This window comes from Ischnura elegans, chromosome 3 (assembly GCF_921293095.1).
Source record: "Ischnura elegans chromosome 3, ioIscEleg1.1, whole genome shotgun sequence".
Taxonomy (NCBI): domain Eukaryota; kingdom Metazoa; phylum Arthropoda; class Insecta; order Odonata; family Coenagrionidae; genus Ischnura; species Ischnura elegans.
The window spans coordinates 101,267,317-101,282,738 of record NC_060248.1 but is presented as its reverse complement, the minus strand read 5'-3'; the positions used below and the strand labels follow the sequence as shown (position 1 = coordinate 101,282,738).

The following is a 15,422-nucleotide window of genomic DNA, read 5'->3' as shown; positions in this document are numbered from 1 at the left end:
TGAGTCCATAAGCTGCGTTGTATTCATTTGCAGTTCTTCTTTACCTTCTCAAATGTATTAAAATTACTTCTCCTTTGTTATCAAATAGTCATGAATTTTACTAGAGTTATCGCCATTCATCTTCGGTAATAAATAATATATCTTTTACTTATTAATTATTTATACTTGCTTATTTGTGTGTGCAATATTAAATTCAGTTTTTGACACACAAATTTCACTAGTAGGATACACATTTCCTTCCAAATAGATGAATATGACCATGATTTCTTTCTATATTCATATTTATTTTAAAAAACCGCTCGAGCTTGTTTTACAGCCCATTAATTTTACACATGTTTTGGGGACAACAACGGGGTCGATGTTTCAAATGTTGCAAAAATCGATTTTGGTAATTTTCGTAAATGGTACGGGCAATTTTTCTCAATAATCAAATGACATACCGCAAAAATTTTAAATAAACAAAAATTGACTCTTTTTACGGGAATTCTTTTCATAACTATTGAATCTTTTAAGATTTGTTTGGTTTTGGTGTCTCTCAAGCCATAATTTTTTAGCGATGCCCGTTAGATTTTACTAAGTCTCAGAACTGATACATTATAGGAAGTTTTTGGAGGTTATATTTAATTTTTTTAGATATTGAAGGAGAGATTGACAGTCAAACTCAGTCTTCATCTTTTGTTAAAGCGAGTTTATGCTTTGTAATTGATGTAACAAAGGCTTTATTAATCAAATCAGTCTCGCTTTCAACTTATTTCTAATATAATAGAGCTGGCAGTTTGATATTTAATTCATGCAAAAAAATTCCCTCTCACTCTCATATTCAGAATTAAACTTACCCTGATCATCAGTTACATACCATTGATACGTAGAATTTTTACCCTAATTATTATTTCACCGAATAAATTCTTTATGTGGCTAAATTATTTCATAATATATTTGCTTCGTTTATGGAAACGCACTTCAATAGTCACTCGAACAGAGTATCTAGTACTTTAAATGCACTTACTCTCGAAGAAAACTCCCAAAAAATTTTTCAACGCCAAGTAAAATAAGTTTTGCCAAATATTCTGTGTACATTGAAGGCAGGAGGAATTTAAGGATACCTAACTAATTTCACATATTGTAAGTGCATACGTAAAAAAATTACTAGTGCGATAATTACGCATTATTTTCTGGAAAAAAGAGTTAAAGTTTGTTTTTAATGATTTCGATGGGCTAAAATTGCTTTAATTAAAACAAATTTGCCTCATTAAGTACAAAAATCATCGCAAGTTCAGTTGTGCAGCATGTTAATTATTGACTCCGTTCTGGTTTCCCAATATTTTCGGTAAAAAGTATCAGGTACAAGCGCAACAAGCTCAACAGGTTCCTCAATCATGATTTAAATGTAATGCAAGTATAATATGGTATAGAGGAGAATAAATTTATCTCTCTGTTGAATTATTCACGTTATAAAGGCAATTTAAAATATATGCACATATTATACAGTTCCTTTTTGGATAAGTGATGTTAAGTGAGCACATTAAATATTTTTTCTTTAATTTTTCTTCAACTTCGCTTATTTCACAGTAAGGGATTCTAAGTGTGACTATCCAGCTGCTTGCAATGCCATGGAGACACTCCTCATCCACGAAGACATGTTCAACAACGGCACATTCTTCGTCGACCTCTGCAGCATGTTGAAGAACGAAGGGGTAAGCATTTGAATCAATTAAAACCCATCATTACCTCAGTAAAATTAGATTTCAGTCCTCATAGGACATTTCCCTTCAACCGCTGTCGACGTGATCAAGAACTATGTGGATTAATTTATTTAAAAATAGCTCTCAATAAGGACTTCAACATCAATGAATTTTGCTGTAATTATAAATGACCTTCAAAATTATTAATGACCTTCCTATTCTTAAACCAATCAATATAAATAACCCCATTTCTAAAAACCTGCGAAACAATTTTATTGAAAAGGAAACATTAATAAATTCGGATATTTTTTTAATTTTGGCGCTATTGACTTATAACAGACATAGTTTTTTTTAAATTGCAGAGCTCATAATCGATGTGAGCTGCGCTGTTACTCTCGGTTACGGTCATTACTGATTTTCGGAGTCCTTCTTTAACTAATTAATTTTGAAATTACGGTGCTGACGAAAGAAAATTTACATTATAGGTGTTTACCTCGTGAGTAGGAACGCATTTGATATGCTACGCATCTCTTTCTTCGACCATGCACTTAAAAAACAAAACAAAAGTCGTTTAGCTTGGGCAAAATATTAGTTTCAACGTAAAATCGTTTCCAAGAGAAGCTATCCTCGGATCACTATCATCATGCTCCTCATTAGTCACGCTGAGCATGCGCAACCCAAAGAACTACCTGAAAACATGACATCAATGAGCTCCTCAGGTGAAATATGAAAAACGTGTGACATCAGTGGTTGATGTTGAGACCGCTTCACGTGGCTGGTGTAGAAAAGGCCATATATTTATAAAATCGAAGTTTCCACATAAAATTACATGATTACATATTGGTTTTTCTATTTTTCTATTACCAATCCTCCCGTCCCCTATTCTCCATTTCGACGCTAGAATCCCGAGAAAAATATTTCCCAAGCCAGCGAATTGCTTTGATACCCGCGAGCAATAATATAATTATGGATGCCAATCATTCACCGCATAGTTTCCATTATATGCTACTGATTGAGGTCTCTATTTGAGCATAATAATTCCTCACCACCCTCTCTCTATAGCAAAGCCCTGTGTTTTCAATAAACATCCATGCACGACCTCCAAATTGACCCCGTCAGTGACAAATTCTTCTTTCATCAAACAATCCAACGGAGTAAAGTAGTAGTTTTTTAGTTTCATATGCGTACGTGACTAATAGCTAAAGAGAAATTTGACATGTTTCCCAGAGGCAAAATAATTAACTGGAAATACGTGTGCGAAATTTAGTTTAGCCCTTTAAATGAACGTTATGCCGGTGTGCAAAAGTAAAAATGCCGAACAAATGCGCATTACGGGCTGAGCTTGCATGAATAACACAATAAGGGCAGTAAAAGTGTGTGGGTGTATGGCACCCTAAAACTTCTCCCTGCTGCCGGTCATCCTCGCTTTCGCATTTCTCTGCATCTCCACCAAGTCTCCGTCGCAGTCATTAGTTACAGCCGTATTTTCCGTGGTGAAAAATGTCAATTATGCAAAAGGTATTAACCAAATAATATATCAAATAGTTTCGCTCGAGGCAAGTTTTCCATTTCATTTGGAATCCCAAACTCCTTAATTGCTATGCACTTTGTACATCTGCCTGATGAATTTCCTCATTATTTTTTCATCTACTTTATGCTCACTTTCCTATGCCTTTCAGCAGTTTGTATTCTTTGATTTTCCAGCTACACCTTAAGGTTGCGTTGGGACGAATAATTTGTACCTATTAATAGGCACTGATAAAAAATCACATTTAAATAGAGAGCCACATGAAGTAATCATTGCATGCTACTCAATCTGTATATTGTTATTTTTTCATGTGTGAATAAATGCAAACTGAACGAAACAAAACTGGATGTAGATGGAAGATTATATGGGTGTAAGAGTATTTTTATACCACATCCGGACATAATTAAGAGCTGTATCAACGTACCGGAAGAGACCTGATTTATCAGTATAGTATGGGAAAACCACGGAGGGGAGATAGCCATTGACCTCTCAATGTCATATCCTCTCAATATAATTAATTCGTAACGATCCATGATGTTTAGTGAAATTATTGTAAAAATCACAGTATTCAAATATGTCCTAAATTTTCTGTTGGTAATCCAAACTACAGCATATTTCACGTTACGCTATTATTTTCACATTCTTTCCTTTGTAGTTTATAACCATCGAATGTGGAGTGATATTTACATAGGTACCTGTTGTTTTCACTATTCCGACGTGGTTTATATCAAACCTGCTTCGTGAACGGCGGTGTAATTCATATGAACTGCCATAAAAAAATCTTCTGGGTCAGGAATCGAATCACGGACCTTTGGCTTTCGGGGCCGGTGTGTGGTTCGATTGCCGGTCTAGGGGAATATGTTCTCATGGGAATTCATAATATTTTCCCGATGATTAGATCTTATTTAAATATACAATTTTTCTAATGAGATTTGAGTTGGTCCAGCAAATGAAAATGAAATAGGATTCGTTAAACTTCGATTCTGAAATATGAAATTAACGCTATTAAATTTCCACATAAATATTTGTTAGCACTGTATTTAGGACTGTATTTTGGTGACGTACCATACCTTTGCGTGCTTAGTTTCCTTGTTTCCCTTTGCCTGTGACAGCCAGTTCCATTTCCTCTTGCAGGTGACCATCTACTCGGGTCCTAACCTTAACAAAAAACTGACTTTCGGCCCGCCGCAAGCCAAGTCGCTGAGGACGGAGTACGGGGCTCTGTCCTGCACCGTGGAGGTCGTGAGGAGCTTATCGGAGGCCATTGAGCACATCCACAATTTTGGAAGCAGTCACACAGATGTCATCGTGACGGAGAACGGTAAGGATTGCCTCAGAAAAACGCAGCGGAAATTTTATATTTCTCAATCTCCTTTGAACCACTCGGAGCAAGATATCTTTTACCAAGTGCAGCTAGAGTAAAAATCAAACTCTCAAAAAAGTCTAGCGTAATTTTGTCAAATTAATGAGCTTATAATTTATTAAATTTCACATGTGATTTTGAATAATAAAAATGTAATTATTGGCCAACTAATAATTTTATTTTGTCAGATTTTGTGAAAAAATTTGAAATGGAAAAAAATTGAATTTGTAGGTAGTAAAGTAGTAATTATTGTTCAGAAAAATATTTTGCAATTTGGTATTCATCTAACATAGGTATAATTGAAGCTCATCTTTTCTATCGTGAGCTCAAAGAAGTCTTTTCTCACGTATATATTTCTGGCTTTATTTTTAGCCGAGAGAGCGGAGCAGTTTTTGAAGCAGGTGGACAGCGCATGTGTCTTTCACAATACATCCTCACGATTTGCAGACGGTTACCGCTTTGGACTTGGTAATTATATGCTTTCATTCCCTCACCGTCAGTATTTTATTTTGCTCGGAAAAAAGTTCTTGCCCAAATTTCAACAATACGTCACCATGTATGGCTTTATACATGTTTGTTATTGTTTTATAATTTTATAATGCTTTCGTTTTCGACTCGAAGTATATTTAATGAAGTCTCTTCAGTGCAATATTACAATGAGAAACTACTGTGAACACAATGTTCATCGTAATTTTCATATTTTCTAATATTATATCGTAATTTTTCAAAATTTTCCTAATTTTTAACCAATTAATCATGGATTTGGCCTGAAAGTAGATCACTATCAAGTTAATGAAATTTGTATGAAGCAGAATCTAGCGGATAAATACGGCCAAACGTTTTCAAAATGGCAATTTTTCTTCATAAAAATACAGCTTACCATGATAATACAATATAATTTTTTTATATTTCATGGCCCAATGATAATTGTCTTAATTGGCTTCTTTCTTTTTATTTTAACTTAATTCCTTTGGACATTCACATTTGCTCCCCGCGTGAAACCTGCTGAAGTGAGCCTGTTAGCCGAGACGCGATTTCTTTAATTAAAATTGATGTCTGAGGTTTTCCATTTCGCCAGATACTTAAATTCTGAACATTTCATGTGGCATGTGTCTGCATATTTCATTTGCGGGATATATCAGTCGGTGGAGGAGGAGTCACCCATGGGGATTCAACGTCCCGCACACTTGAGTGGCACGTTTCACGCACCTTCTCCGGGACCGACGCCCGCCGCCGCGCCGTAATGCATTGTGAAGCGTTCCAATCCGCGCGGAGCCGCGATTAATCATGGATTTAACGCTCCCTATCCGCGTGTACACTACGAAATGTCGTGAGTGAGTTGCTCTCGAGATGAATATCGATCCGGACCCAAAGCGTCCCCCATGATGCCCACGCGCGTTTTGTCAAAAATTAAGGGTGTGCCTTCGGATCCGCTATGGCGCTGGTAGATGACTCGTTATCACTAGAATGAGGGGAGTATCTTTATCTTTGAAGGCATGGGCCATTCAGGCCCCATAAGGAGGCTGATTACTACGGTGAAAAGCGTCACTGCTAACATTCATGATTTTTCATTTCGTATATTATCCTTGGTCTTCGTGTCTTAAATTATTTCTGTAGACTCAGAGAAAGGGATGAATAAGGTAGTTTCCTTCGTCAAAGAAAACGTAATGCATTGATTGCGATTTCTTACCCACCATTAGTGTATTCATAATATATTAGTTTAGGCGAATGGCAATGGTCAATTTTAACCTCATTTGAAAAAGGCCAGATTGGCGCCCATGCGATGCCGCTCCACGTAACGTCGCAGGGACCTAGTTTCTATACGAGTAGATAGGAGTTTTACATCGCCTGAGATTACCAATGCATGCATGAGGCACAGAGCTCAGGGAAACATGTCTTAATAATCACCTATTAAAACTGGCTAAGGTCGGAAAGTTTTCTTCGTTTGATAAGGTATTAATAATCCTTATTTAAGCCAAGCGCTACCAGCTAGAAGGGTACTCTGTTACCTGCTAGCATCCTGCGTCGTATCAGGGCTCAAAGCCTCGCCCCAAGGTCTCCTCACTTGCGGCAGCGGTAACCAGAACGACGTCACACGGAGTTTTCCCAGCATTCATACTTAGCCGTCGCGTTTTCGCGCGCTTGAAAATTATCACTTTTCATTTAATCGCGAAAAATATATATCGTCATTGAAAAGTCTAAAAGCGTGAAATGCGTGCTCCAGGAGTAATAATTTTTCGATTTAGGCAATAAAAAATAATAGGAAACCACCCTCTTGTGAAGTTATTGTTATGCATTGTTCATGATTGGCCGTGGAGAAAAGTACTCGCCTGCCAAAAATGAGGTCGAGGGTCCTAGTCCCGCCTGGGTAGGTTGCCCCTACCATGGGCATAGGTGTTCGTGCACGTATAATTGTTAAATTCCTTTATAATTGTCGAATCCGTTTAACTCGAGTTACCTGAGTAGACTCACACGCAAAAAGTTACCTTGAGTGTTTCTCCCTGATTCATAGATACCTACATTTTTTAGTGCGAAAACTCCAAAACTTGGAGTATAAGAGAATCAAATGGAAGGACGTAGTCGATCACTGCTTGAGGATGAAACCTATTAATGCCGTGGGCAAATGCATCGGCTTCTGCTTCACTGCCAAAGATTTCCACGAGCCTAAATATCGGCTTTGCGGTAGGCAGTTGTTCAAATTAATAATTATGGAAAAATTAAACTGTTGCATAAAAATCAAGATATTTTTTATAGTTAAAATTAATATTGTAAGATGGCATAAGTACCACAAAATACCATAAAATTTATTTCTCGTAGATAGGATTCATTTTATTTGTACACCTTAGGCATTCCTCGCCCAGTATCACTCCCAGTAGGTGGCACTGAGAGCGTTAACCCTTGACTGCATGAATTTTTAAATATGTGCAAAAAAAAAAACCTTTTTATTAATTAATTTTTTCCAGAAACGCTTCAAATACTACATTTTAATAACTTCTCTGCAATTTTTTTAATTTTGAAGGAAAAAATTTGATATTTATCTCATATGATACATCATAGTGATAGACAACTTTTACAGTAAATGGGTATGCATCACAGATTTGGCAATTTTCCACAAAATGTCTTCATTTCCCATCCTCGTTGAAAACTTCTCACTGGCACTTGTACTTTTACTAATTACATACATAGATATCACTCAGGTTAATCCTCTAACATGTTTCACATGTGGGGAGCTGACTTTCTTCAACATAATTAGAAGCTGATCACCTTTGGCACCTACAGACTGATTCGAGAACCACATAGCATAACGACTAGGTGTATCATATCTGATACACCATGCGTTAGAGTTGTGCCCTTCAGAAATAACCGGCAATGAGTGTAGTGATACAAAATAAAAGAAGTATTGAGTGAGTGAGTAGTGAGAGTAGTGGTACGAAATAAAAGTAATTAAAATATATAAATATATAATGATACAAAATGCAGTTAAAGAAAGGGTTAAGGAGAAAGTTTAATAAAATCGATGAGTGGATCTGTGGGTGAAGGGAGGGAGAAAAGAGGAAGAATTGAGCCCCCGGAGTTTTCCGATCTTCTGGTTTTGAGCGAATCGAGAGAAGATGATTCCTTGGTAAATTTTAATCGCCCTCGCTTGTGCCTCGCGGGGAGGAAACTGTGTAGACACGCCAAGCGTGTGTTCTCCCTTCTCTCTCTCTCTCTCGCTATCTTTTTCTTTTTCTCCTCGCTATTCCCCTTCTCCAAATCTATTTCTCCCCCTTCCATCTGCCTCCCCCCCCGCTTTCCGTCCACATCCCATTTCGTAGTTGCCACTTGAGAGGGAAGTGGCGACCAGACCGCGGAACTCGTATCTAGCGGAACAGATGGAGTCAAAGAGCGAGCTGGTCCGCAGGAGATCGCGTGCCCTAATTCATCAAATAAAAAAAATATATGAAAAAAAACACGCTTTTTCCAAAAACAGTGTAAAATTCAATATGGTTAAAAAAAAGTTAAGATAGATGAAGTTATATTTTGTTCCCCCCTTTGAATTCTCCTGTATCTGTCTCTGTGTGTTCCTCCGGTATTTAAGGACTTTACTGGTAAAATTTTGTAACCTGGTAATGATATACGTATTGAAACTTTGATTGGTGCTAATAAACCATTCATTTTGGAGCGTTTTTAGTGTATTTTATTCCCTATGCTATGATTTTACAAAGTAAATCTGGAAACCTTATACAGTATTAGCCTTGAAACTGTAATGTTTATTTGCGTCCGCCATTGTGGACTATTTTCCTAACCTTGTCTTTTAGAAGCAGGACGGATGTATTTTCGCCAAAGCTGTCGCTACATAGTCATTATACTCGCCCTTCAATTCACAGCGACGGATTGGGCTCATACAGTTGAGCGCATCCTTTCTCTACTTCAAGCGTCAACGAATAATCATTCACTTATCAGCAATCCCAGATGCTCACGGAGCGTCGAGCATCTATCACGAAACACGAATTTCCTTGGCTTAAGTAAATGATTCAGTTGTTACTTTTTGGAACGGTAATGTATTCAACACTATCCCATTAATTTGTGTTAATGTCTGTTTCATCTTTATAATGACGCTCAAGACGTCGAAACTGGTTGACCATCGAAGTGCTATGGATGTGTACGAAGTATTTTAATGCTTTTTAATTCTTTAGCTTAATAAAAATTTGGTGGACTCTTCTATGTCATCAGTTAAGGTGCTATCTTCAAAATTAGAAAACGTCATGATTTTAAATGGTCCCATTTCTTTATCTTTCTCGCCCTGTTCGTGATCTAACTTATTTAGAGCAGAACTATGAGCCTAAAATTTTATCCATATTTCCGCTTTTCCTCTACTCTATTATGCTCTTAGCTTAGTATCACCTAGCTTTGATTTGGAAAATTGAGTAGTCCTCAGGAATTCAGAAAATAACCATTAAACAATAATATGAAGGCGGCGGAAAACACGATGGACCTAACTTTCTAAGAAATAGGAGGTTATTATACGAACTATTAGGTTTCCTAACTCGTATGGCATGTGATTTAGTATCGTCCCTGAAAGGGATTAAGAACGCCAAAATTTGGTAATATCTTTGAGTAGTGAGTAAAATTGTATTTAATATAATAACCTCAACGATTTTTATACACTTTTTTCTGTGCCAAATGAGATGTACCATGAAATGTCTAATTCCCATACCAAGATTTGGACTTTTCGGAAAACTTCAGGTGGCATTGAAATCTGTAGCCTCGGTTTTCTGTTTAACAGGTATCCTTGATAGCATCTCAAGTTTCTTAGGCGTCTTCTCAATTGAAGCAATGGAGGGAATTGGTTAAGTAATCCTGAACACACACTCTCTCCGTCGGTGTTTGCACTTGTACGACGAGCCACCGATTCAATTTTATCGCCATGATTAGCTCTATTTGTCATTCTTGACACGTTACGTTACCCGTGGAGAAACTGTGGTAGTAAGACACGGTATGAAAACGAACTTTGTGAAATATATCTCGTGAATGAACAATTACTTCAAATATAGTCCGTAATTTTTATTAAAATTTTGTCAAAAATTACTAGAGGAAAAAACTACGTTTCTATTCCAAAGTCGAACACAGCTCTGCTAAATATTGATGGGTGCTATGAAAAAATACAATACCCTGGCTTCCTCTTTGATGGGGATATTTTTATCTTTAGATCATGTGAGGAATAAATGAGAATTAAAGTATTATTCAACTCCGGCATTTTGAAATACTCTCAAGTGACTAACATACCATCAAAGACTTGAAAATAAAACCGATCCCTTGATATGAACAGAGTAAACGGAAAAAACGCATCATATAATTCATTTTAGCCGTTTCAAACCTAGAGTACATTAGAAATTGCCTGATTTGAGAGGATTAGAATGTAATAATTCAATTTTTTATAATTAATATTATTGTTTATAGCTTATAATATTATCTATTATATCCCATGATAGTCAGTCTTAAACCAACCATTGTATTGGCCTTTCGTGCTCCAAATATTTCTGTAAAATTAAAAACATTTGCATCCTGATTATATCAACCCTTATTATTGTAGTTCCCGTCTTCAAACAACAATTCGCGGTTGCGTTGCAACCGATCGGAGTCACCCTTTCGGAATAAAAATCGTTCGGAATAATTCCGATGATTGTCTAGCATATTCCTACTGAGGCTACGCAAAGTGTAAATAACCTTCGGCAAGGAGTTAAAAAAGTTTCGGGGTTAATAGAAGTGTCTCGTTAAGTGCGTTTTATGGATGAAGATGTAGCTTGCTCTTATGTTTTATTCCCGCGATGGTATGAGATCTCGTTCTGATTTTGAGTCCTCGGAATGATTTTAAACACAACAGATTGCGATCGCCTTGGAACCGATCGGAATCGCCCATTCGAAATGAAAATCGTTCGGAATAATAACGATCAGTATCAAGCACATTACCCCTGGGGCTACGTAAAGTGTAAATAACCTTGGACAAGGAAGTGTTGGAAGAAGTGTCTCTTGAAATGTGTTTTATATACGAAGATAAAGCATGTTCTTATTTCTTTATTCCCGCGATGTTGTGAGCTCTTGTACCGATTGTGAGTCCTAGGAGTGATAATTTTCAAATGCAACAAATGATGATCGCGTTGCAACCGATCGGAATCGACCGTTCGGAATAATTCCGATCAGTATCAAGAACATTCCCCCTGGGGCTACGTAAGGTGTTGTTAAACTTGGGTAAGGTAGGGTTAAAAGATATGTCTCTTGCTGAGTTTTATAGATGAAGATAAAGCCTGTTCTTTTCCTTGTTTTTTTTTCCAGGTGCTGAAGTGGGCATCAGCACGGCCAAGATCCACGCCCGAGGCCCTGTTGGAGTTGAGGGCCTGCTGACGACCAAGTGGCTGCTGAGGGGAAGCGGGGAGTCGGCCGCCGACTTCGCCGAAGGCGGCGGCAAACACTTCTTGCACGAGGAACTTCCCGTGTAACAACGCCCGAGATGGGAGGAAGGCGGCTCGAGGTCGCGGTCTATTCGGCAGCTGATAAGGAAGGCACTGGCCGGGCAAAAAGGAAACGGAACGTGCAAGGGGGAAATTTCGTCTGGGAGCATTAGGCCACTCACTCCATTACTGCATGTACTCCACATTCCCCTCACCCAATCCTCATCCTAATCAAGTCTATGCTTTTTCTTATACTCCGTGCGTCACGTCGTCACTTGGAATTGCTCGAGGCCCTTGTTTGCGATGGTATGACTTGTAATGATGTCGCAAATCTTGGTCATTTCTGTGATAAGAAATATTTTAGGATGAAAACTCAACGTTTTGATGCCGCGCGTCAAAACAAACTTGAGAATTTTATTTTTACTATGCTCACTATATATTACTTTGGTAAAAAATTTGTGGTGATTATGTGTGTGAAGGCGTACTGTGGTTTTATGATCCCCAAGATTTTCCGCTCACTACGGTTACTGGGTTTTTAGTGGTACTGGATATGCTGTTCATATGCCTGGGTCCTAAAATCATCCTCTAGTTAATTCATCCATTGATCCAAGAACACTATTTGACTGTTCCAGCCAAAATATTGGAAGAATTCTGCATTCGCGGGACCTGGAATTATGGTTGGCTCTGGCCACTTCAATTGGAACGTAGTGTATATATGAGTTGCTATCCATCTATGTCCTTAATTTTTGTGAATTGCAGGACCAAATCAATCCGGCTATTTTCCGCAAATATGATGGATTTTTTTTCATTTTATAAAGGCATTCATACCTAACCATTTTCTGTACTCATACAGAGCATGGGTATGTTCTCCGTTTGCAACCAAATTCACATGCAAGTAAGCGTTCTCAGCTTTCCTTTGGCCAATGTATGTCATGTGTAGTGAAAACCATTCAATTGTTAGGGAATTAGTGATGCATGCCTTGCACTTCTCCAAAAAATAATTTTTGGTAACGGGTTTTGATAAATTTCGTTAGTTGAATGGTGGAAGTTTTTGATCATTCATTCTCTGAGACGTATAACTCTTTTTGCAGTGACCCTTCCTTTTCCCTCTTACTTCCCCTCGCTCCGTAAGTTCCCGCTCTTAACTTTTCAGTCAGTTCGATACACTGTTAGTTACTATCACTTTATATTTCATCAATTTAATTTTTTGGTTCTAACAGGAACGGTACTAGCATTTCATATCATCCCATAACTAATTCAACCAGAGTTTGATAAAGAAAGTGGTCATTTATTCCACATCTTAACCCATATTTTTGTGCGTGTCGATGTCAATACTTTTCATTATTGAAACCTGACCGGTTGCTATTCCATCCCAGTAATAAGCTCGCGGATCACAATTTTTTTATCCGAGAATGAATGCACGAGATATCTTCTCATTCTCTGTCCTTCGTCCTCAATTCACGTACCCACGGCTGAAAAAAATTCCCTTTTGACCGCTGTAAACTAAGAGACGTGAAAACGATACATGTACCGCGGAATGACCTTACTGTGATGAGGTAAACGTGTCGATATTACCTCCTCCTATCGTTGTATCATACTTCTTTCCCTTCGTTTCGGAAAACTCTGCCAACATGGGAGCTCTGAACGTGACGATGCTGTCGGGGCGTGCCAAACACTCGGCTCACACAGTAGGAGGCTTTGCCAACACGTGTGATAGTGTGGGGGCACGAGGTGAAACTTGGTGGCCCGGAAATCGATAGCGAGGCTTTTGCAAGGGGCCGTAAACAGTCCGGAGTTGAGTGTGTTTTTTTTTCTCTCTCCTTCTTCGTCCTCTCTCCCTACCCCCGCATCCTATCGTACCTTTCCCTCTCTCATCCTTCCTTTTGTGGTATGCACCCAAAGTCTGGCAGGGATGAGTTTCAGGTCGGAGCAAGAACAAAGCGAAACGCTTATTTCACCCTCACCATCTCCGATCGCTTCTTGATCGGTATCTAAGGAGATTCAAGTTTCCCAGAGGTTTTAAAGTACCACTTTTTTCCAATGCGACTTTTTTGGTCGTTAAAGTTTCCCCTTCGCTGCTTTGCGGGATTAATTTTCTCCTTTACAACCTTTTCCTCACCACCCCCTTTGCAGTGCATGATAGTAAAATTGCCAGCATACACAGTCAAAGCTGGCTTAGTTTTCATATAGTTCTTCCCTACGTAATGGGTCAGTAGGATTATTTTCCAGCGAATATGCTTTTTTTCAAAGTGATTATTTTTCAGGATTACAAATTGAGACAAAAGTTCTTGCTTTCTTGAATTAAAAATTCTTCTTAAATTTCCCTTTTGAATCGACATTTTCTTCGGATTTTCACCCATTTTTGTCTTTGAAATCGATTTATTCACATTTAATTCATAAATTCGCATTTTTTTTCAATTATTTTCCTGTGAGATGCCACATTTATGACCAGAAAAAGTTTTCATCCATTTTCACAATCACACCCTTCATTTGCCCGATGAATTAAATATCCGTAATAATTAAATTATTGCTTTTAAAGCAATTTCGATATTTATCTTGCGTGGTTGAACTGAGTAAATTCTATTTATCGGCAGTTGATCACTTGATCCAAAGTAATACTTATAAAATACTAAATTTTAATGTATGGAATAACCAATTTACTTTTAGCTGGGGCCGAATCTTAGAAAATTTCCCCTTACGTGTTCAAAGCCAAAAAAAATAGTAGCTAAGAAAGAATCCACAATACCAATCAACTCGGAAACTAGTCATTACTCTCCCCAACCGACGCGATACAGGTTTTTAGTGATGGCTTTGGTGTATAAAAACAGGAATGAGGGAGAATTGAGAATTCTTCGAGGAATGGGATGAACTTTGAGGTAGGAAGGGGTTGTTGGGAGGTTGGGAGGAAAGTGACAAGGGAAGTGGAGGAAGTGAGAGTGTGGAGGGATGGGAGTCATCAAGGGACGTGTGTGTGACGCCTCGAGGAATTCCTCCGCTCCTCTCTCCCCGGCCACTTTGAATGTGGCTCACGCACGACGCACCTGATCGCGCTGTGGAAGGGGTAATAATGCCTCAATTCCACTCCGTGCCTCGTTTTGCCTGACGGTGACGACGATAAACTTTTCAAGTGATTGGATCCTTCAACAGGGTGTTAAACTTCGCCAATATCATCCGAACGCCAAAACCATCCTCACCAGTGCCTAGATTCGTGCGAGTGAGATTCTTCCATCCATCTCATTCTTAGCGAAGAATGACCGTTGCATGCCGGGAGTCGTAGGGTTCAACCTCCTCACCCCCCTCCCGAAATTTTTGAAATAGGTGGTCTTAAGTGTACCCCCTCCAAGTGAACGTTACATCCCTTTCCCTTCCGATTGTACCCTTCTCAGTGTGAACGACCCTCGGAAATTTTTCTAGGGTTCTTGAGGTTCACCTCTCACACCCCAAAATTTTTGAAAGAGGCAATGCTAAGCGTACTCCTCCAAGTGAACATTAAACCCTTCCCCTTTCGATTAAATCCCTCTCCATGCAAACTTCCCTCGGAAATGTTCCTCGGCTCTGCCTTGTCACTAAGTCCTTTCTTCCCATGAGGAAGAGATAAATTTTATTCCACGCATTTTATTGATGTTTTTGGAATATATACTGCAGTTGTTTTTAAACGCATTTCTTATGTTCTTGTTTTTGAGAAACTGCTATTCGTGCGCGTTTCCGCAATCGCTGCGGAGTGGGACACTGTGAAAAGACTAAAAACATTTCATGATGACGTGGTTTGAGGTGACGAAAGTGTTTGGAGTGATTTGAGAACGCTAAGAGGTCAATGCTCTAATATTATATTTTCTTACTTATTGAGATTATGATGTTTGTTGCTTAGAATTTGTAAATACTACTCCATGTATGAATAAAGTGGAATTTATTTATTGGAA

General features: G+C 38.3%; 1 protein-coding gene across 1 annotated transcript in view; it reads left to right on the top strand.

Moving 5' to 3' along the window:
- Nucleotides 1-15,422, top strand: part of LOC124156258 (delta-1-pyrroline-5-carboxylate synthase) — a 106,111-nt gene extending 90,689 nt beyond the window's left edge. Inside the window, exons 12-15 of the mRNA XM_046530681.1 lie at nt 1,570-1,694; nt 4,345-4,531; nt 4,946-5,041; nt 11,387-15,422. Of these exons, the coding sequence (XP_046386637.1) occupies nt 1,570-1,694; nt 4,345-4,531; nt 4,946-5,041; nt 11,387-11,550 (572 nt within the window). The 3' untranslated portion in view covers nt 11,551-15,422. The remainder of the gene's footprint in view (nt 1-1,569; nt 1,695-4,344; nt 4,532-4,945; nt 5,042-11,386) is intronic.